The sequence below is a fragment of the Lissotriton helveticus genome, chromosome 11 (genome assembly GCF_964261635.1).
Source record: "Lissotriton helveticus chromosome 11, aLisHel1.1, whole genome shotgun sequence".
Taxonomy (NCBI): domain Eukaryota; kingdom Metazoa; phylum Chordata; class Amphibia; order Caudata; family Salamandridae; genus Lissotriton; species Lissotriton helveticus.
In genome coordinates, this window is record NC_136072.1 from 789,489,260 (window position 1) to 789,513,487 (window position 24,228).

Sequence of the window (24,228 nt, forward strand, 5' to 3'; positions counted from 1 at the left end):
ATGTGAAACCATACCTTCTCGCTCTCCCAGGCAGTCCACTCTGGTATAAAGCGAAGATGGGGCGCCCAATAATATTCTATTCAGATTAGGGCATGCAAGTCCACCCTTATTGCGTGGAAGCATTAAGATTTTACTAGAAAATCATGGTTTCTACACCCCCCATATGAAGGTGATTATTTCACGCTGCAGGTTCTGGATTTGGTGTTCTGGGATGGGCGGCGGCAGGGTCTGGAATAAGTATAGTATCTTCGGGTGAATGGACATTTTAATGGTATTAAGATGCCCCAACCAGGAGAGCGGCAAAGATCTCCACGCCCGTAGGTCGGTTACAACAGAGTTTTTATACTCCTGCCAATTAGCCTGCGACCAGGTAGCTATATCGGGTGTCAGGTTGAGCCCAAGATATCTAACAGAACTGGTCGCCCACTGGTAAGGGACGAAGGGTTGCGATCTCGTCAGGCGGAATCGTAAGGTTGAGAGCCCATGACTTCGAATGATTGATTTTAAGCCCTGAGGCTTGTTCGTAGGACTGGAGCAGGGTATGCACTGCTGGCATTGAGTGGATCAGGTCAGTTAAAGTAAGAAGCAAGTCGTCTGCAAAAAGGGCAATCTTGTGTTTGATGCCCCCGAGAGTAAGGCCGTGAATATCGGGTGACTGACGAACCATGATAGCGAGTGACTTTATTACGAGAGCAAACAATAGGGGTGACAAGGGGCAGCCCTGTCTGGTACCCCTAAGGATAGAGATAGGTTGTGTAAGTTGTCCGTTAACTCGCACCCTGGCAAACGGCGAAAGGTAAGGAGCCATAATGCGTGCTATCATCTGTGGGCCCAGTCCTACTTTCTGCAAGACTGCGCGGAGGAACCTCCAGTCCACCCTATCAAACGCTTTTTCAGCATCCAGCGAGAGTAAGCAGGCGGGTATCTTCCAGTGCCTCGCCTTCCCAACCAGGTGTGCAACTCGGCGTCCGTTATCTGCACCTTGGCGTTGTTGAATAAAGCCCACCTGATCCGGTTCTATGATGCTGGGTAGGTGTGTGCTAAGGCGTTTGGAAAGAATTTTGGTGTCGAGTTTGAGATCCGAATTTAGCAGGGCAATGGGGCGAAAGGAAGAGCAAAGCGTGAGGTCTTTCCCGGGCTTCGGGATGAGAGCTATTTCCGCCATCGCCATATCCGTGGAAGTCCCATTTTTATCTGTGAAGGAGTTGAAAAGGCGTAGCATGTACGGTTGAAGTTGTGGTAGGAAAGCACGATAAAACGAGACTGGTAGTCCATCCGGGCCCGGCATTTTGCTGAGGGGGAGCTCCCTAACAGCACTAGTTAATTCCTCTAATGTGATGGGTTCCTCCAAGAGTTTGGAGTGGTACTCGTTCAGGGGGTCCCAGTGACAAGCGTCTAAGGCGGGCGATATTTGACCCGGAGCAGGCGCGTCTCGTGCATAGAGGGATGCATAATAATGTTGAAACGCTTGGAGTTTAGCGGATTCCGTTGTGACCTACGACCTGTCCTCTAGCTTTAGTTTAGCAATGTGTGCTTTGGCTGCGCGTGTCCTCAGACAGCGTGCCAAGATAGTACCCACCCTATCCCCTCCGTCGTAGTAACGCTGTTGTAGCGCAAGAAGAGCGTGTTCGGCCTTGTTAGTTCTGTGTGCCCTAAGCTTTACCTGGAGTATAGCCAAGTGCCTCTTATGCACTGCCAACAGGCGCTCCTGATCTAGTCACTCAAGCGTTTTGATTTCACGTGTGAGTTTGTTCTCGTACAAGTGGGCCTCCCGCGTCCGAACAATGACAATAGAAGTAAGGGTGACGCGAATCGTTGCTTTGAACACGTCCCATAGAACTGGAAGCGGCGACTCCGGGAGGTCGTTGGTTTCAAAATAAGACAAGATAGCGGCCTGGAGCTCCACCCTGTCCACCGGGTCTCTAAGAATGTGAGGTGGAAATCGCCACCTAGTAGGCGTCTTGGTGTGAGAAGTTGGCCTGATGTATGATGTCCACAGTTTGTGGGCACCTTGTATCGGTCCAAACAATCCCTTATGGTGGTGGTTGTAAAGTCAACCTTATAGACAAGCTATCCTAGGGGTAGCATGGACTAAGCCAGCTGTTTTACCATATGCAATCCTGTAATATCAAATGAAAGGACACCACACAAGTTATATATTATAAAAATATATGTAGTTATTACTAGAATAATCCTCTGTACTCTTTGAGTGCAGAAGCACAAGCGTTTAAACAAAAGACCAGTTAAACATACAAAAGTTGCACAATTGTGGATAGGGCCGGTGGCCACTCAAACCATATACTAAATAAGTGGTATAGGTATCACTTTACGAACAATGGTAAGGCCTAGGGCCTTTGGAATCGCTTGGACTACACTGGACTAACAGCAGTTAGGACGGGAGTAGCCCGCGGGAATCGGATGCAGCGCTAAAAGCACACGCATGCACCAATGCAAAGTCAATGGTGCATAAAAGTTACAAAGTTACTGTTTTGGAAGTCTTCCAACTGGAATAGAATAAAGCCACTTTAAACTAGGACACTAGGGTTGTAAACCACTACAGGAGCACCGGTCTTAGATCGTTACCTCACCCACAGGAAGCAGGTGCATAGGTGCCAAAGTGTCGGGTTTTGTCGTGGAGTTCTATGGAGCCTGGAGATGAAGATGCTGCAGATGGCCAGGAGAGAAGAGTCGGTTGGGTCTAAGGGTGGATCGAAGATGTAGAGTACCTGAAAGCAGAGGGGACAGAGTCTGGGTCACTTTGCAGTGACCAGGATGGAACCAGGCAATGTCGGGCGCAATCAGGTGGTTGTCGTGAAGCTGGTCTCCGCTGCCACATGGACTCGGGGGCATCGAGGATGTCCAGGAGTGGTTCACGAGCTGTCCCACGAAGGCTCCCGCTGTCGGCAGTGTCGGCTTCCGGATCGGACTAAACAGGCCTTGGCAAATGCAACCCACACAGGATTTGAAGATCTCTTCTTACTCCGACCAGCAAGGTCAGAGCGGTGGCCCCTTTTCAGGGGAGCAAGGGCCAGTCTGAAGCAACCAGACCAGCTGTGTAAATTCGAAGGTTCGTCGGTACTGGGGCCACTAGCCAACGGGCAAGTGACCGGACCAACGCGTCGAGCAGGAAAATGCAAAAGGGCCCTACGCAGCACTCGGTGAGTGTGGAGGGGTGATCTTCGGTGCACGAGCTGCTCGGGGCTGTGGCTTCTCAAACCCCAATGCACAGCTTCGAGGGTGCCTCGGGAGCTGCACGGTCAGCACTTCGCAGTCTTTTCAAGATGGCCGGCCCCACACTTCACGTTGCCTCCACGGGTCTCAGATTTGCTGGGACTGTGGATCGGGCTCTTAGAAGTCAGGGAAGCTGGGTCTTGTCGATCTCTGTCGCTCGAGTTCCGGCGGGAACTGCAACAAAGCAAACCGTTGGGCGCTGGATGGTGCCTGTTTGCACAGGGTGGTTACTCCTTGACCACAAGGGAGATTCTTCAGTCTTCCACGTCGAGTGGGATGTCGAAGGGTCCAGAGTTTCGTTTCAAAGTTTCAGTCAGGATTATCTGATGTGCATTGGCACAGCTCCTACCTTTATTCCAAATCAAGGGGCTGGATATCCTGCTAGGTCCCTCCTATGGGTGGGACCAGGGAAGGGGGTGGTTACACCCCTTTCCCTTTGTCCAGTTTCGCGCCAGAGCTGGGGCTGGAGTGCCCCAGAACCGGTTTGACTGGATTTTGCCTGGGACACCTTGTGTGCCCAGGCAGTGTCTAGTTTCATTCAGCCCTCCCTGCCCCAATCCACTATCTCCTGTCTGGGGTGGTGTAACACCTCCCTGTGACAGGAAACCCTTTGTCTAAGCCACCCCTGCCGGGTTTCAGTCAGCAGCAGGAGGCCAGACTTGTGTCTGTGGCAGCAGCATCCATTTTGTGATGCTGAGGCTCTGGTTAGGATTAACCGCGTTTTAAGTAAAGTAACATGTCTTCTCCCTCTAGAAGGGTGGAATGCTACCCCTGTCGCCAGAACTGGCGAGGGGGTAGTATTCCAAAGTGTATGACACCTTACACGACATGTTTTGATAAAGCCAAACCAAAGTTAGCAATAACCGCGAGGATTATAATGCCCTTAGGAGTATATGGTATGGCAATACCCTGGAACAGCTATAAGGAAATGGTTCCGAAAGCTGCGCACAGGCTCAGCTCATGCTAGAGCACCAACTCACATAAAACCAAGCACTCTGCCTCCAGGATTGTTAAGGCCTGCCATAGGAGTGACTTATAGGTATATATGTGTCCAGATATAGGTTTAGGTATAGGTATACTATATCTAAGCAAGGGGTGATTATACGACCTTGCCCCAGCTGAGTGATCAGCCAGTTGTGTCGGTTTAAATGGCTAGCCAGGGGTGGCTAAAGATATGCTGCAGCCCCTGGTAGGCCTTGGATGCGCCTATGCCCTGGGTACCTATAGTACACTGTACAGGGGCTGATAAGGTGTCTCCAATACCAAATTGGTGATGTACCTATAGTACATGTATGTGAATTTAGAGAGAGAAAGAACAGCAGGCTGTGGGTCTGATTAGCAGGCCCACAGCCACATTAAGTCGAAAACCAGTGAAGCAAAAAGCAAAAATTGGGGTGACAATAGGAAAGCAGACCCTACTCTCCTACACTTGGGGTGAGAAAAGTGTTCATGGATGAGTTGTTCTACATGTGCGTGGTCCGATGCGGAGACATCCGACATGGTGGCTGATAGTGTATCCTTATCCAGGGAGTGTTATACAAAGAGGTAGTCAATGCGTGAGTAAGAGCGATGTGCATGGGAATAGTAAGAGTAGTCACGGGTCTCGGGGGAGTGATAACGCCAAATATCTATAAGACCCAGAGCAGTGAGGCATTATTTCGTTCATGCCGACATGGCTCCCACCCCATGGAATGAGCCCCCGCTGCGATCTAGGCTTGCGTCCCACACTAGGTTGAGATCTCCCCCCTACTATTAGGTCCGAGTTCACATGCTCTATGTGTTCTCGTAGGATCTCGCACAAGAAAGTGTCCTGACCCTGCTTTGGCGCATAGATGTTGCAAAGGGTGAGTGTGCGTTGCCCCAGCTTGACCACCACTTTAAGTAGTCTGCCCTCAGTGCCACGGGTCACCTTAGAGTCTCCCTGGTGGATGCCCGCCCGGCAGAGGATAGCTACACCCGCTGTTCTAGTGGGCGTCGATACCAAAACTGAAGAAGAAAGGGTGGGTGTGATATGCGCGCTACGTCAGCCCCGAGGAGGTGGGTCTCCTGCAAAAAAACAATGTCAGGGTTTTGCAGTAGCAAGTACCTCCATATTTGGCGCCGCTTGTTGGGGAAATTGAGTCCCTTTACATTAAGGGATATAATCTTCAAGCAGGGTGCAGAGGTCATAGTCCCCTATCGTCAGGCGCAAGCGCTGTCTCATGCAGGTGATCTGAGGGTCACAGTAACCACTGGAGGCGCCTCCGAGTGTCGAAGTGGCCCCCCCGCCTGGTGGATAGGTGGGGAAGGAAAGGAGGGGGAAAGGGATAAGGACATACAAAACAGTTCAGATAGTTTAAGGGCCAACATGGCCAACAAGGCCTATTCCAGTTCAGGGAGTAGCCAGGCGCGCAGGCACAGGCTGTCCCGGAGATGTCACTCTCCCAGAAATAGGAGTGGGGGTCGGTCATCGCGTTGTGTAACAAATCGGTACCTCTGGAGCGTAGCCTAGGGCCACCGCCTCTTTAACATAGGCTAGGCCTTAATTGATGAAGTCTCTGGGGCGATGAAAAAGATGATGGAGCGGATGTAAAGGTATGATTGGGGGTCCACCCCGAAGTTAAAGATGTATGTCCAGTAGATCTACAAGCACAGGGTTGAGCTATTTGTTGGCAGATGTTTGCGAGCCTGGGGGCAACAGGCCTCCCTCCAGAGATCTTATGTGTTGAATAATGTCCTGTTTTTCTTGGGATGAACTGCTGCGCTCTTGGGAGGATGGATGCCTGGCATGATGTACTGTGGTTCGCTGTGGCTTCAATGGGACTCTGGCTTTTGGAGGCATGCGTGTGGGACTCGCCGGGGGAGTGTCAGGGATTTGAAGTAGCTGGGCTGCCTCTCTAGGATCTCAGCCCGCGATGTTTGGACTCCCACTGAAATATGAGGGTGAAGGGGTGCCCCCATTGGTAGCGAATATTAAGCTCCCGGAGCTTGTCTGTGATGGGTCGGAAGTCCCTTCGGCGGCGAAGTGACGTGGGGGCCAGATCTTGGAATAACTGAATAGGCGTGCCCCTGCATAGGATCCCCGGTTTGTCCCTAGCCGCCTTGAGGATGGCCTCCTTTTCGGTAAAAAAAGTGGACCCGAGTCAATTTATCAGGGACAAGACCAGGCCTCCTGGGCGGTCCAGACACTCGGTGTGCGCGATCTAGGGCAGGTGGCGAGGCGTTGTCATCACCTCTAATGTCGTGAAGCAGTTCAGCCACAAAAGTCATTATGTCGGTGCCTTCTGCCCCTATCTGGGAGAGGTGTGGCGCCGCGGCCAGGGCGACTGACGCTGGAATCTGGGGATCAGGGTTCGATCCCCGGATCCGGCGGCAGATTAGCCCAGCACCATGCGACTCTGGGCAATAGCTTGCTTAATCTTCCCGACGGCCCCCAGCGCCTAGAGACCCTAACGGGTGATTGTGCGCTATACAAATGTGGATTATTATCGGAATCCCCCGTAGGCGTATGTTGTTTCGGCACCCCCTATTTTCCAGGTCCTCCTGCTTGATCTGCAGCTCAATATGCTGTTCTTCCAGGGTGGCCAGCCGCTGCCATAGGTGTTCCTGGTCCTCTGTACGGGCGTCAAGAGTCTTCTCGAGGTCATCTACTCGTCCACCCAACTCCCCTACGTCTTTCCGGAGTTCCTTGACACATGCCTGGACCTCAGTATGCAGAGACCCTATTTCAGATTTAAGTTCCTGCCTGAAGAGGGTCATAAAAGATTGTGTAACTGGCTCGGAGGGGCCTCCAGTGTCGCGTCCGTTGCCGGGGCCGATCCTGGCTTGTTCCATAGGGCCATGACCGTAGAACCTTTGGGGATTGTTGAAGGCTCTTTCCTGGACTTAGAAAGGGTCATGTTCAGGGAGTGATGGTGGCTTTTACTGCAGATCACGGAGAATGTGTCGCTCCACCAACCGCTGTCAACCCTCCGCCTGGCAAGCCGAACTGTGGCGTCGCCCCTCTATGGGTGCAGGGCCAATCGGGCCCGGGAGCTCCCCCAGTTGATAAGGAGGTGTTCCCGGGTGGGCTGCAATGCGGTGGCTACTCCGGTGTCAAAAGAAGGGCAATGCAGGGCTGCAACCCCTCCGCCCCAGGGACCAGCTTAGCAAGCGATGGGAGTAGCAGCGCCTGTGACTCCGGTGGTGGAGGTGCACAGAAACTGACTGTGGCTGGCAATGCAGCGCTGGGTTCCACACTGTCTCAATAATATATGCAAGTTGAGGCCCACTCTCGCAGCCCAGCTCCCCTCTATATTATAACAGGTCGCCGGTTCTCTCCAGGAAGAAAGGGTCATGTTGGGCTCTCCGAGTGGCTTACGGTGCCGTCTTTCGCCCAGGGGCTTCCGCCAGCATCTCCCTGTGCTGGGTTGCTACTGTAGGCCCAGGGCTCAGGTGGGGGTGCAGAAAGGAAGAGCCAGTGCGCAAGGGTTCCCAGTTAAAGTCTCCGGTAGTAGAGTCTAAGTGGGGTGCTGTGCTTAGGCGGCCGGCAGTGGACTGGCCCGGTCTGCGTGGCAGTACGGGTAGCGGGGAGCAGTAGGGCAAGGGGCATTGCCGCTGGGGTACGGGCTAGATTTCTAGAAGGCAGCGGGGGGACCGAATCTCAGACGGCCCAAGTCACGAAAGGAGCGCCCCCGTGGCGGCGACGGCATCCCCCGCCCCTGTACCTGTGTGAGTTCTGTGCTTCTGGGTCCCTCTGCAAGCGGCTGATCAGCACTTCCCAGGCGAGTACCACGACCCTCCAACACAGCAAAATGGTGGCAGCGCACTCGCCCTCCGGCGCCAATTTCTCCTCCGTCAATCACCGGCAGGCTGACTGGCAGTCTCGCAGATCAAGGCCCCCTCCGGTGTTTCCACGTCTGTCTATGGCGATCATCTCTTGCGGGTCCCCACCTCAGTGTCTGAGAGAGACTCCAATGCAGTCTTGCGAAAGCCAAGCAGCTAAAATGGCGGGTACCTCTGCGAACGCGTATTCCCGCCTGCCGGCTTGTTCCTCTTCCCCTCGGATCACCACTGGATGGTGTAATGGGTCCACACTCTGAGGTCTCCTCCGGTGTCCTTCTAGCCGCTCCTACTCTCCCGCAGGCGATTACAGCCCACGGGGCCTCGCTCCGACCTCTTCCGGATACCCCCGGCGCAGTCCTGCTCGGGCCAGGCAACCCAGGTGACGGTTACCGCTAGGGGTGCCTTTCTTGGCGCCCAAGCAGGGGCAGCCACCGCTCAGCAGCTGAGGATCACTGCCGAGCCCCGATCTGACATCACAGGACTGTGGAGCTTCTCCGCCGTTCACAATCGTCACCCGAGGCGGCTACTACAAATGCGTGGAGGACGTGCCGGCAGGGTCCATGCCACTCGCCTTATTAAACCCGTTCTTCTGTCGTCTGTCTTCACCACCCTGTTTCTCGCTTGCCAGTGAGTGCCCCAGGTGTTCCGCCAATGGTACCTCCCATGCCGTGAGGCTTTCGGCGCCACTGCCTTGCTGAAAATGTCTTTAGACGGTGGCGGCGGCCCGAAGCTGAGATGGCGTGCGTCTCACTCCATTAGCAGTGAGACCACGCCCCCCTTGGTATATTTTTCTTCTGCTTCTCCTTGGATTTCTTTGTATGTGTGCTTTGATCAACCTAAAGGCTTATGTTGTTGTTTTGTGTGTTGTGAGACATTTCAAATAACTGTCCTGCTCTAAAAGTGTTAGGTCAACAATGAATTAGAAAGTTGAAGGTCAAGCAATACAAGACCGTGATCTGTAAAACGGTGCTGGCTGCCTATGTTCCTTCCCTATGTTGACAGTTCAAAGTTATAACACTACACTGCCATTTTTGCTTTGTTGTTTACCCTGGCCTTTTTATAAAGTCTTTCTAGAAGTGCTGATTCTTTCTTTAGTTGTGTCGGAAATTGATTTTTGTCTTCTTCTTTTTCTTATTCAGAATTTCCCTTTTTGTGTCATGTCCATCAATATCACCCGGATAGTCATCCAAGCCCTGAGGGAGGAATGCCTCTCCAAGTGAGTAGCACATTCCCTATTGAAGGTATGGATTATTGTTTCATATAGAGTAATGCGTACGAAGATTGACACTGTGAAGGAGTGCTACCAATAAGAAGTCTGAAATCAGTAGATAAACGCAAATTAATTTGTGCACAGCAATACATAGAATATTATAGGAAATTTGCACATTAAGGCTACTCTACCACCCAGGCTATTCTACGTCCCTGAGCAGTGATACATATAGAATTAAATAACTTGGAATTGTACAAAATAATCTTTCAGATGGATACTCCTAATAGCGGATTCCTCACCTTCAGAATATCCTCAGGAGCCAAACTGGGTTCTGGAAGATTTAAACAGCTTTGTCCCTGTGTGCCAGTAGGTAGTGTCATGCGGCTCTGTGCTGACTACGTTCCGTCTCTGGAGTGACAAACTGAGCCGCATTTAAGGTTCACTCATGCTCACTGACATCCGTTCTCCTTTCTTTATGTGCTTTCGTATATGGATCTAGAGCTCACTGCCAACTTTTGCCTCGTGGATTGCTGAGTTTTTTTTCTTAATTTATTTTTTCCAGGAAGCAAGAAAAGTATGTCTCCTGCTTAAACTACATGGTTTAAGCCTTGCAGGAACTGTTTTAAACAGATTTCTGTGTCAGATTCCTGCAAAGCCTGTTTCTGGTGTTTGAGTTTGGCACACAACTTGAAATCCTGCAATGAGTGCACACTTATGAACCCAAAGGTGAACCTGGAATGTGAAGTTAAACTGTCTGCAGCCCAATACTGAAAGAAACATCAGAAGTCCTGCTCCTTCTCGAGGAAGAGGGTGTGGGCCTGTTCCTGCCCTTGAGGACGTACCCACAAAAGGTCTACATCGAGATTTAAGTCTTTCGGTAAGTCAAAATTGAAGTAGGATCACTAAAAGACCAAGTGGGATTTGTAATGGTCCTTACACACTCAGCCTAATAAGCTGTCATGGTGCTGGACACTTTGACCTTCCCACTTGAACATAGTGTTCTTGCTCTCGGTCCCCAGCAAAGTCACAAAGAGATTGAGGCCTTTAGGCAAATTTTTGCAATCCTTTGGCTCCCTTTGTTGCACCTTCAGAATCCAAGGATCTGTGGAGACCTCCAGTAGGGATACCTACAGCGGGCATCTGTGCCTCTGGTTTCACTCTGAATCCATTCTAACTTCCCTTCTGGCACCGCAATCCACGCCGGTCTCTGTGATATTAAAGCTGCCACCGGCATTTAAGGACAGCTCTGTTTATGTAGTTCTCTCCACTTCCGAGCTGAATTCTTCTCGACCGAGGTCGTGTCTAGACTCCGTACAGACACATTCTGCCCCATTCCAATATAACTTGATAGAATCATAATACAATTTTATACACCAAGCCTATCTCACCCCGAAAGTATTGAGCAAAATATACAGACTGATCCAGTAGGTGTACCAGAGGCCAGCATGTAGAGGGCTATTTTCTGCACATGGTGTGGACGTGCCCGACAGTGGAAGAATTTGGGGAAAAGGTATTGCAGATTCTTCGGAATGCCTCAGGATGGGCTATACCCAGGGAGGTGAAGTCGATTCTACTGGGTCTTCTCTCGTCACCAAAAAATAGGAAGCTGAGCAGGAAGTTTGTGTTGTTAGGGTTAATAATAGCAAAAAGACACACAGCTATTGAGTGCCGAAAACCGACTCCCCCGAAGTGTGATAGATGGGTAAAAGATGTGTGAGTGGGCAACAAATGAGAGGGTAAGAATGAAACAAGTCCGAAGGGACGGCAAATTTGCGTAAGATCTCCTGGCGTGGCCGGTGATGATAACTGAACTGCAGCCCCCAACAGAGGAACAGTATGGGAGGGGCCGTACACTCCTGACGTATACTGGATAAATATAAATTAAATGAATGAGCAGACCTCAAACTATTGAGTTACATAAGGTAGTCGTCCGATGGCGGGGTGAGGGAAGTTATGAGGAAACAAAGGCAATAACAATCGATATGGGAAAATAAATTAAAAAAGAAAAGGGGTCCAGGGGACAGACTACCACTGAGATTGTTAGAAAAACAAGAAATTTTCCACAAATCTGGTAAGAGTGTATATATTATAACTGTGAACATTCCCTCTGGGTATGACGTCATAGATAACATTCCTGACAACAATATTGTATGTGTGCTATTTTTAAAAATAGCAATAAAGTTGTTTAAAAAACAAACAAAAAACTTGATAGAATCATGCCTTTGCCTTGGAGCACTCCATCAGCTTTAGGTACAGACTCTGATGAGAGCCGCCCTGCATTTAGGGATGACAATGGTGATGAGGTGGCAAGTATTTTCTCCAACATTATGATGATAATTTATATCTGGATTTGCAGGAGGGCAATCGGGTGGACACTTCCCTGGACACTGGGTTGTGTTCTCGCTCTGGACCACCAACGGAAGAGAGTGCCACTTTTGCAGTGGTATTGAGACATGCAGGTGTGGTTTTGGACTTACTGACAACTATGGAAAAATATAATAACAGAAGTCCCTATTGACTGCTCAAGCTTTGGCACCGTTTGAAAGAGATACATAGGCTTCTCTGGAGACATGCAAGCCTCTTCAAGGGACATGCTGTTCGTTGGGTCTCCCCTGGTTGGTGAGAAGGCTGATTCAGCATTGCAACATTTTAAAGAATCCAGGCCAATGTACGCTCTCTAGCCCTTCTAAACGATATCCTCAACAGTTTTGTCCCATTCGAGGCATCTCCAGAGGGTTGGCATCCTGTCCACCACAGCACACCACCTCTGCAACAGGCACCCTAGTCCTTTTGAGTGTGGGGATCAAGCATACAACGCCCAGTCTGTCATTGGCTGCAGACTTCCCAGTCCCACGCCCCTCTGCATTTGCCTCCAGACCACTTTAGTTTAACCTTATTGGCACAAGACCACCCTGTTGGAGGAAGGATCTGATATTTCCTTCAATGGTAGCAAAATGTAATGTCTGGCACATGGTTACTTCAGATCGTTCAATGGAGCTATGCCCTGCCATTTCTTTTCGACCACAGAAGCTTCCATCCACACCAGGCCGTTGTGCAGAGAAACACCTAACTTGCTCCATGAAGTGCAGATTCTTTTGGCCAAAGGAGCCATCAAAACAGTTTCAGCACCAGAAATAGGGCACAGATGTTACTTCAGCTATTTCTTTGTGCCGAAGAAGGACTGAGGCCTCCAACCGAATTTAGATCGCCACCCTTTGAATGCCTTCTTGCGGAAGGACACAATTAAGATGCTCACACTGTCCTAGGTTCAGTCTGCCCTGGATCTTGGTGACTGGATGGTGGATTTCGACCTGCAAGATGCCTACTTTCATGTACCCATTCTGAACTCCCACATACACTACTTGTGGTTCAAGGTGGACCAGGATCATTTTCAATTTGCCAGGGTCTTTCTCAGAGTCAACTGTGCCCCTCGGGTGTTCACTTAAGTAATCATTGTGGTTGGGGATCCCGGTTCCTCCCTATCTTGATGATTGGCAGTTGAAGGCAGGCTCTCCACAGTCAGTCGTAGATCACTTCCAGAAAATGATGAACTTCTTGACTTCGCAAGGGTTCTCAATGAGCTTACCAACATCACACCGGAGTCATTTTCAGAGACTCCCTTTCATTGGAACCATCCAGGATACATGGCAGTTTTGGGCTTTTGCTTCACTAAAACGAGTCCAGGACATTTGGGTGATTCAGACCCAGTCCTGGGTCTCCGTGCGAGTGGCTATGAAGATTCTGGACCTTTTGGCATACTGCTCTTCAACTATGCCAGGTAGCTTATGAGGGCTCTGCAGTGTATCCTGTAATCTCAGTGGGCCCAAAATAAGGAGAATCCATCTGATTCCATCTAGATTTCAGAAGAAACTACAAAACACCTGTAGTGGTGGCTCAATCACAGTTGGACCAGCATCAGACTACTCTCCCAGCCTACTCAGAGCTACTGTGATGACACAGCTGGGATGGGAACGTCTCACAGAACTCTAGTCTCTGGTGAGATCTGTCTCCATATCAACATTTTGGAGTTGCGTTTCCTTCTCCTAGCACTGTAGCCTTCCTACCGTCTGTCAAAGGGATGCTGGTTCAGGTTCTCACAGACCACACCTCTTGCATGTGGTACTATGACCAGCATGGCTGGGTGGTGTACTGGGTCCTGTGCAAGGAGGCACTTCACCCCTGAAGCTGGCTGGATTGTCTGAGCATTTCCCTGGTCATCAACCACCTGGTGGGATCTTTAAACACCAGCACAGACTAGCTCAGTCAGCGGCGACAGGCAGATCACCAGGTCGGACAGACAGAATATAGGCCTGGGCTCCAAAATAAAAGTGGCCTCTTAGTGAATTGGATAGATAATACAGTGGCCCATGCTTGCAAATTGAAGCAGTTTTGAACTTATAAAGACAGACTATATAAGTGTTTTGCAAGGTATGGAAGACTGCATGGATTTGAACGTTCTGCAAGCAATTTTTGTTACAATATCAGGAAAATTAACAGTAAAAACTGACCCACCAGACCATAAAACAGTCCCACGAACAGCCCAAACATTCCCTACATACTGACTTGTCAGACCAGCCCGTCAGGCACTGCCTTTTGCCGTACATACCATTCCAACCATGTTGATCACGAATGGCGCTACTCTCTGAGGTGCACAGGGTATCTTCCAGCAATGGGAAGAATCTTGGGTAAATCTTTCTGCCACCACAGAGAACACGCGTGTCAAAATGTTTATGCATTGTAGTTTCTAAGAATAATGCCTCTCAGAAACATATTATGGATAGAGTGGATTATGGGACTCCTGTATGCTTTTTCAGCAGCTGTCTCTCCTGCCCCGAGTTTTGAAGATCAGGAACATCTGGTCCCAAGTTATCTTAGCGGCTGTGGGTTGTGCAAGGAGCGTGTGGTACCCAGAATTCCTGGGCAGGAGGATCTCTAGTCACAGCAGCAGAGCCAGGTCCTGTGGCCAAGCCTGCACATCTGATCCTCCATGCGTGGAGATTCAGTGATGGCAGTTGGCTCAGTTTGATCTTCTGCTTCAGTTGTGGATGTCATCCTTTCTGCGCTACTCCCATCTACAAAATCTGTCTATGCTGGGCGCTGGGAAAAGTTTGTAGCACCTGCAATACTGATCTATTCCAGGCTAACCCATCAGATGTTTTACTGTTTGTTTTATCTCTCACACAGCAAGTACTTCCTGTGGACACTGTTAAAGGTTTTGTCAGCTTTTTCAGTTTTTTTACGTTTATTGTACCAACCATTCTTCTTCAAATCACCTTTTGTGATGAGCTTTCAAATAGGGTTTGACTAATTTGTTTCCTCACAAATCCTTTGTGATGCCACAGTTATCCTAATTTAGTCCTCACTTTCCTAACGTCCTTGCTATTCAAAGCCATGCACAGCTGTTCACTACATCTCCTGTGTGTGTGTCTCTGATGCAGGGAATTCAGCTAGTTGTATGAGTGAACTCCAAGCTTTCTTGATGTAGCCTCCTTATACCACCTTTTCCCAGACAAAGTGGTACTGCGGACTAGTGCTGCCTTTTTACCCAAAGTTATTTCTGCTTTTCACATTGGACAATCCATCACTCTTCCAACGTTTGTTGTGCCCTCTCATCTCTGGAAAGAGGAGGAGAGACTTTATTGCCTGGATCCTAAAAGAGCATTCAGCTTTTACATTGATCACACCAAAGACCACTGGGTGGATGATCAGCTCTTTCTGGGGTACTCTGAGGCAAACAAAGGCAGTGCAGTTCTAAAAAGGATAGTTATCTGTATCAAGATCTGCTGTGCACCTGCCCTGCCAAGTAACACGCATCAAGCGTTAGACTAACTAATTTTAGTGTGGTGGTCCGTATCACCGCACTAAAATGCAAAGTCACGCATTTGTGCCTCTCTAACTTCACTGGTGCTGACTTACGGCACCGGCAGACCGAGACAATTAGGACGGGAAGCACCACTCAAGCTTTCATGGGCAAACAGCTGCTCTGGCTAGGTGTCGGACTGCACTTCTGTACAAACTCACTGTGCAAAGTAAGTTTTCATGAATGCCAGGTCAGGAGTGTGGTTCACACGGGCTGCAGCATTCATTATTATCACCGCCCCTGCTGAGACTGAGCCCGGGCCAGCCGCGGTGCGTCACTTGAGTGCAACAAATAGTTTAGTGTGTGTCCTTTTGCAACACAGCCTCTCTGAGTGCCAGCCGAGGAGTAATATTGGTGCCTCAACATGCATGCGCGACCGTATTCTTTATTATTGTTGTCCGGTGAGAGGGGACCGCAAAGTCATCGCAGAGGCTGCTTATACATCAGCATTCAATTTTAAGGATTCGTGGTCAGAGAAGTGGGACTTTCGGGACAGGACAGGTGCGGTTACTGCTATGTCCAAGAAGACCGTGCATTAAAAAAGCATGGTGGATGTTCGTACTTTACTTCCTGGAGACGTCCTTCTATCATGGGCACGCAAGGAGAGCGGATCAGTGTCCGGACCTCACAGCTCACTTTTAAAGCCTGCTTCGCAAGTTCGCGTACGTTGTTCTGGTCGGAGCTAGTACGCCTATCTCACCATACATCCAAGACAGGACCCAGTATCAGAAAAGCAACTGAGAGCTAACTTCTGCTGCAGAATCTTGAGCTCTACCTGGAACAGAGTTCCTGTGGAGCTTGACAAAATGTTGGACACTTGCACTTTAGTTAACACCTAATGCCTTGCCTGTCATTGTGGCCTGCAGCACTTTGCATGCTAACAAAACGGCAAGCCCTAAAGTGCAATGTGATACTGGCTTAAAAGTGCCTCTCTGTGTTTTACTCTCTTTCTGGTCCCCCCTCTTTCAGTCTTCCTCTGCCCTCTCCCTGCCTCTCTCTTTCGAACCCACCTTGCTCTTTCACCTACCTGCCATTGTTCCACACAAATCTCCAAAAGTACTCGCGTTTTGAATGGTTACTTAGGTAAATTTATGCCCCATTGTATTGAAGAAATGTGTTTTAGGCACCGACTCATTTCCTAACGTTTCATAATTTGCACCTTATTCAAAACTTCTCTCTCATCATCTATGAGCCGAGCTAGAATTTTAAGCACACAGAGCAGGATTGGTTTCAGTGGGCTGTTGGGCGACAGGTGTGAATTTGTGCCAGCGGCGGCCCATGATATTATTATAAGTAAGCTGGTCCGGGACTTCAACAGTTGTGATAAACACATTTTTCCTTAGCAAAGTACCTCTCGCCTGACATTTGTTCACAATCTATTCTTCTCAGTCTGTAGTGCCTCGTAAGTGGTTTGTAGATGTGAACATTTTCCAAGGTCTCCTTACAAGAACTGCATTTTCATGTTACAAAGCTCGATGTGGACGAGGCAACAAATTGATAGACCGGTACTACAGTGAACTACGCAGTTGCGCTCCGGAGTCAGTCCGTAATAAATTTGTGACTAGTAATTATAATTTATTATCAGGCTGAGGTAGCTGAGATCCGCATGATGGGTCCTTTCTCACATGCTGTTTCAGTTTGGTTAGAGTCCGGTCCCAAAGTGGAGAGCCTCTGTGTCATATTGGTTAATCGCTTTTCAATTTCTGGTGCTTTGCAGCAGTTGTAAGATCTTCTTAGAGCTTCTTGTTGCTCAAATGGCAGGAATTTCTGATATTTATATGGTTCCCTCGTCTTCATTGCTTGATTTTTGCTTGCAAGAAAGTGTCACTCATAGTTGTTGAATGTCACTCACAATTACACTGAAATTATGAATTTCACTCATAAGCAATCTGAAACATTGGCAGCTGTGATGCACTGGCCAACAAACAGCATCCAGAAGGATTGAAAAAGAGCTTTTTCCACCAGGGCCAAGGCTGCTACCACTGGGCAGGCATGTGGAGTGCCTTTACTTGACAGTTCCATGTGGGTGTCAGTAAATTTGTTCACAAAGTACAACTGCCATTACAGCTAAGGCCATTAGGAAGGATATTTCACTTTTTCGGTCCTGCAGGAGTTTTGGATCTGAGCCATTCCAAGGACGGACTACTTTTATTTAGAAGATGAGGAATCTGTGGTTAGAATTATCCATCTGAAGAACAAGTTGCTTACTTTCAGTAATGCTTTTTCTGATGAATACTTTATCGAACCGCAGATTTCTCACGGTCTTTCCACTTCCCTGTTCTCTTCAATGGTATCTTTTCCAATCCAAAAAGGTCCCAGTCTAGCAATCTGCTCACTGGTATCGATGGTTATTATTGGGCTCTGCATGAGAGGGCACAGACCGAGTCAAGAAAGAAGCTGACATCACAGTGCCAGGGTCCAGCTTTCATGCAGCTCCCTTCATCACCGCTGGGATGGATCAGAGTTGGCAAGAAGCTGTACGCCGCCTCCTAAAGATGCATTGGAACTTTGCTGTCCAAATCTTCTGCGTCCAATCTGACACCTGGGGATATATTCTCAATGTAAGCAATCTGGTTAGAGTATCCACCAGAACGAATGTTAACGAAGGTAAGCAACTCAGCCCCACACTTTTCAACATATACATGACAAACATCATCAGATAGAAATTTGTGGCATGCTTCATCATTTGGCTGCTAGACACACCTCCTCGCAGACCAACGCATGAGGTGGAGCAATAGGGTGGGGGAGACGATACAAACATATAGAAAATATCAAAATCATAAAGACAATAAGTGCAGACAAACAATTTAAAAATAACTCAGGAATATCCCATTGTTTATTTTATTCATGGATTCCCTGGACAGAGCCAAAAGGTATCTCAATACCATTGGATGGTGATGAAGCGGGTGGATTATGCCCCATACACCCCTCCACTCTGCAATGGAGTTGATACGTTTTAGCCGGATATTGTGTCTTCCCCAGCCTTCTTAAGGACTGTTAGATCCCGTATTTTACTACCTTTCTTATTTACCTCCATTTGTATACGGATTACTACACCTGTAATTTTACGTAGGTCCTGTAATCACACTCCATACAGTATCGAGTTTCACTGTAGTACGTGCTCGAACTGGCGCAGGAATGAGGGCGAACCCCCCCACCCCCCCCTGTAGTCACACATTCATCAAGGTGGGTTTGTCACTGGCTCAATGTCGACTCCATTGCAGAGGTGAGGGGTGTATGGTGCATAATCCACCCGCTTCACCACCATCCACTGGTATTGAGATACCTTTTAGCTCTGACCAGGGAATCCATTAATAAAATAGACAGTGCGATATTCCTGAGTTAGTTTTAATTTGTTTGTCTGCGCTTATTGTCTTTATGATCCCGATCTTTTCTATGTTTGTATTGTCTCCCCCACCCTATTGCTCCACCTCATGCGTTGGTCTGCGCGGAGGTGTGTCTAGCAGCCCAATGATGAAGTATGTTAAAACATTTTGTGGGTGATGGCAGTTTTTCAAAGAATTGTATTTTGCCAGTTTTACCGCTCTTAATAAAGCGCCCTATACTCTCCTACTTCTCAGTGTGTGACTAGTTATACTCAGAAGAGTTTGGAGTAGGAGATTTGCTCCTCCCCCTTATTTGTGTATGTTTAAACCTCATCTGATGCCACGGAATCAACATCATCTCCTACGTTGACACCCAGTTAATTCTTTTTGCTCTCAGATGACAGCTTCATCACTAAGACAAACTTCAAACAGTTCATGACTAGCATGGCCAATTGGATGAAAGAAAACTGCCTCAAGCTCAACACCGATAAAAGTGAAGAGCTGATCTGCGGGAATAAGAGCTTACCTTAGGACTCCACCTGGTGGTCTGACGATCTTGGACCCACATCCACCCCAACTGACCATGCTAGGAACCTAGGCCTCATCCTGAATTCAAACCTCATCATGAAATCCTAGGTCAATGCCATCACCGCCTCATGCTTCCACATACTCTGTTACGTAAAATCTTCAAGTGGCTTCCACTGGACACCACAAATACCATCACGCAAGCCCTAATCACAAGCCAATTGGACTAGGGCACTCACTCTACACCTGCATCCCAACCTTTCTCCTTCACAGACTTCAAACCATTCAAAACGCCACCGCCAAACTCATCCTAGACCTTGTGCGTCAAACCCACACTTCACCAATCCTCACAGAGTTCCACTGGCTCCTCATCCAATTCGAACTTCTCACACACGCATTCAAGTCATTACATAATATGGGACACACATACCTCAATCGCCTGCTTCACTTCCTCCTACCCACCAGATAACTTCACTCAGCCTCACTCTCACTTGTGCACACTCCCCGCATACACAGAAGCAAGATGAGATGGATCATTCTTCTGCTAAGCCGATAAATCCTGGAACAGCCTCCCCCAACACATCCGGGCCTCCTTCTCACTTTTTGCAAGAAGCTGAAGACCTGGTTATTCAACTAGTCTTCTTGCTGGATCATCGAGACTGCCTGTATTCAGGCCAGGCCTCACCACACACTTACACTCACCTACTCTGCGTCAGCATACCCTCGTGGGTGACTAGCAGCTCTGCAATTCCTCCTGATATTGCATTTGTTTTATCATTAAATTGTTCTTGATCCTGCGGTTTCTTTGGATCTTTCCAGCTGTTGTTGTACATGCTAAATAAGCAATCTAACAAAGACGCTTGTTGCAGAAAAATATGTATTGCAGCATAACTTAGGTTACAAGTATTGGAGTTTGAGGTTTTTCTCTTCTTCACCTATCTGCCATGTTTTCTTGAAGAACTTTATCTCCAATGCATGTTTTGATAGAGATAAACTACTTTCTATTACGACTGCAAATACCATTGAAAAGTGTATTTGTTCAAACTATTAAAATGTAATTTTATTAGCTCTCAGTTGTAGTAGACTTATCATATGATAATTGTCCTATAGATCAATAGTCAGGGCTCCAGCAGGATAATGAATACTTCTTAAACACACTGAAACCTATGTTTTAAACAAAAAAAGAAAATATTTATCAATGTCCTTTTTCTTTTTAACAAAGCTCTGAAAACAGTTTTTCCCCATATGTGTATCACTCCAGTCAACATCCTCCTTTCTGTTTTCATGTTGATCTACTCTAGGAATACTGTTTTGGGTGTGCATTTTGATAAAACCTGCTCTTTTTCAGTTTTGAGTTTTTTTCTGTAGTTACACCTGTTTTGATTAAGAAATGTTCATAATGTTATAGGAAAGTCAGCAATTAGCATGGCAGTTCTAGGTGCCGCTTTTATCTGTTAAGCCACCTAGATGCGGAGAACATTTTTTCTCCCTCACCTTAAACCTGTTCCAGCTCCCTGCCTGTTACACTTGGAAAAAGAGATATCTGATAGAGATTACTAGCCGCAGATTCCTTAACGTAGAATTATCCCCAGGCGTAAGACTGGATCCGGAAAAGTTTCTTTGCTACAGCATCTCTGCGGGCCGGCGGGGGGGCAGTACCACGTGACTCCGCCCTAACGTCGTCCGCGGGCATGACGTCAGCAAGTTCACATAAGCCCCACCCCGTTGTGCCGACGTCAGTTTTCCTCTTTTCGCGTGCAGCGCGGATCCGGATCGTGTCCCTGCAATTTTTTCTGGCCTTCTTTTGACTCTTTGCGTTGAGGAACAGTGTGCAAATGCCTTCGGGCTTCAAGACGTGTACTTCTTGTACATGTCAGATGTCTGCGACGAACCCTCACCCTATCTGTATGTGGTGTTTGGGCGAGCACCATGACTCTACGGACTGTGACTCTTTTCAGCACCTCAAAACGAAGTCCTGGCGGGAGCGCTGGATGAAATTGCTGTCGACCCGCTTGTCCAGGTCGGTGTCGTCCCAGTGTCCGTCCCCTACCTCGGAAGCCAGGAGCCGCCGTTTCCGACTGCGGCATCGTCCTTCGCCACAGCCCCAAGGGCGACGCTCGCCAGCTGGTATGTCTTGCAGCTTGTCTCCGAGGCCCTGTCCTCGTGTGGCGGAGGGCGCAGGTTCCCCTTGGGATGTGCGCCCCCACCGGTCGCCACCCTACCCACCGTTCCCTGGAGTCTGGTGACTAGGGCCCAAATGACAGCCTATGCAGGCTTCTTTGGCCCCTCCTCCACCTCCTGAGACGTCCGTGGATCCCCTGCCTCGCGCGGGGGCCTTCCGCAGAGTCGTCGTCGTCGTCGCCGCCGCCGCCGGCTCCAACCCCGGCGCTGACTGGTTCGACTTCAGGTTGTAGGAGGGTGGTGTCGTCGAGGTGCGGTCCTGCGGGGCTCCCCTCTCCTATCCACAGCATCCCTGCCTCGCTGCAAATCCCTATGGGGATCCCTGTGGCGTCGCAGAACAACGCCGGGACTCAGGGCTCGCCCCTGAGTCCCACTCGATCCTCTGGGCAGGCGGCGGCCTTGCCAGAGGCCAAGCCGGCGCCTTTTTGGCGCGGAAGGCTTTCCCCCACAGTCCTGGTGGTGCCGCGGGTGGAGGCCAGGGCCTGGGGTGCTTTTCCGAGTCCCCCTCGATCCTCTACGCAGGCGACTGCCTCGTGTGAGGTCGAGCCGGCGCCTTTTCTGCGCCATTCCTTTGCCGACCCCGCCCCATTCTGCTAGGGAGCACGTGGTGGTGGAGGTCGACTCGGCGCTGCCGATGCCCACTCTGGCGCCGATCGATATCAAGCCGGCACCTGTGGCGGACTCCACGGCCAGCGTCGGGTCCTCGACTCCTCTCCAGAGGTTCCTTCCTCTCCGGAGGTTGGTAATCTCCTGGTCTCTTCTTCTCCTGAGACGGGACGCCGCGTTGTTGCTTTTTCACCGGCGTCTTCTAGGGAGGGCTCCTCGCCGGCCTCCACCCTTGGACCCTCTCTTCCGCAGCTCGCGGTTGGCTGCTTCGCCGGCTTCTCTGCCTTCCCCGGGGGTCCCTCAGGTCCCCCATTCGTTCGTGGATCCCCCACTATTCAGGGGCTGGCCGTTTATTCCTCCCACTGGCCTTGGGGACGGATGGCGTAGTTTACAGCTGTCTCCCACGGAGTAATTGCTTTCTTCCCAACGGCGCCCTACGGAGGCCTATGTTGCCTTTGTTTGGGTTATTTCCACAGCTGCTGGCATTCTGCGGATGGGTGACCCCGTCACCCCATTCCCTACGGATCACCTGCTGGAAGTTCTCCACCAGGGCTCTGATGGACGGGAGCTGGTTCTTCCATTCGAAGCTTCGCTCCACAACTCTCTCCTGGGGGCTTTGGGGGCCTCCTGCCACGGGTGATCCGGTACCTCAGCCGCTCCTACACCGCCACCATCCTGCTTCGCATGACCCAGTCTGCCTTTCCTTCCACCCTTCTACTCAGAGTCCTCTTCTGCTGACTGCCTTTCCTTCCTTGCCTTTGTTTCCACTGTCCCAGGAGGCCCGGTGGTTGGATTCTTGGGGGCGAAACATCTTCACTTCCTCCAGTGCTTCTTTGCCGGTGCTCAACACCCTTTGTGTGTTGGCCAGGGCTACCTCCAGCCTGTGGGATTCCGTGGAGTCCCTTCTGTCTCGTCTCCCAAGAGGGTGCTTGCGCTGATCTACGGCACCATGTGTTGGACAGCCGGGAGTTGTCCGTGTTTATTCTTCGTGCGGCCTTGGATGTTGCTGGTGCTATCGGTCGTGCTATGGCGACTTCTGTGGCCCTCCGTCGCCATGCTTGGTTGCAGGATGGAGTTTTTCCTGAAAATATTAGGGAGCGTCTGGTTGACCTGCCCTTTGATGGGGTGCTTCTGTTCAATACCCACGCGGACTCCGCCATTTAACGTCTCCTTGTTGGGCTCCGTTCTCCTCCCCCTCCGTAAGCTTGGCTTGTTGATCCTCCGGGGCTTGATGGGAGGCGTTATCCCATCTTTTTCCTGGACTCTGGTGTTTTGATCGGCCCGTTTTTGTTCTGTGTGGTTTGGCGTGCCTTCGAGGTCCCTATTTTGGCCCCTTCTCTCCTGTTGGCTGCTGGTACACCCTTCTCACAATTGTGTATGTTTTGGCTGATTGTTAAGCCGTCTGTGGTTCTACCGCAGGTCCTTATGTTCTTGTTGTCTGATGCAGGATTTTTCCCTAACAGTGGTTCCCATGTTTTCTTTGGGACGTGTCATACCCTAAGTGGGGTACTTGTAGCTATTGTATAGCCATGTTCTACGCTTGGAGGGTGTGGCTCCCCTTGCGGGTTTCTTGCCTTTCTTGGCATCGCTGTATACTGCTGATGCGGTTTCTTTGATCTTTATCTGGGCGTAGCTTGCGCTGCTTGTGCTTCTCCAGGTTCTGTCATTTTCAGTATCCGCTGCATCGCTGGCTCAGCTTTGGCATGCAGTCTGCGGTGTGGTGCTGGTATTTTCCTGCGTTCTGGTTGACGGCTTTAGTCCGTCCTCTGTATTTCTCCTCTTCTTTTTGGCTGGTCCCACTTTTTTCGTGAGTGGGTTCATGTCTGGGATGGTCTTCCTTTAGGGGTTGTTCTGGATTTTCCCGGGCTTGCCTTCGTCTTGCCGGCTGCGCCCGCCTGCTCTTTCTGGTCCACAGCTGGGGGTTTTAGTGTGTGCCCTTGTGCTCCTGCCTCTTGTTCTGCTGGAACCTTGCGAGACTGCGTTTCTTTCTTCTCACGCCTGCCTTTCTTGACTGTGGAGGCATCCCTGCCTTGTCCACTGGCTTGAGGCTGAGGTCGGTTCAGCTGTCCCCTTCGCTGTGGGTGTTCTCCTGTGGAAGGGTCTGTCTCAATTTCTACATTTTCTCCTTGGAGTTTTGGGGTGACTTTTTCCTTCCTCTGTACTCCTCTGATGTTGTCTGTCCCTCTGGGGCTTTCTGGCGGATGCCCCTTGTACCTTGGATGGGCTTGGGGTATCATGGCCTTCCTTCGCCTCTTTTCTCCTGCCTTCTTCTTGGTGCGGGATGGACCGCCCTTCCGTCCGGTCCCAATGACACATCCCCCGTTGAGGCCCTATGTTCTTCCACGCTGGTAGGGCTCTCTCGCAGACCCTCCTCCCCCTTGGGTATGGCTAGGGTATCTATTCTACGTTAAGGAATCTGCAGCTAATAGTCTATCAGATGTGCAAGTTACTTACCTTCGGTAACGATGTATCTGGTAGAGATGATT

General features: G+C 49.8%; 1 protein-coding gene across 2 annotated transcripts in view; it reads left to right on the top strand.

The window, feature by feature from the left end:
- ELMOD3 (ELMO domain containing 3) overlaps positions 1–24,228 on the top strand; it is a 213,786-nt gene that overhangs the window by 160,534 nt on the left and 29,024 nt on the right. For both annotated transcript variants that reach the window (XM_078666748.1, XM_078666747.1), the window contains one exon: positions 9,174–9,250. In XM_078666748.1, coding sequence (XP_078522874.1) covers positions 9,174–9,250 — 77 coding nt within the window. The remainder of the gene's footprint in view (positions 1–9,173; positions 9,251–24,228) is intronic.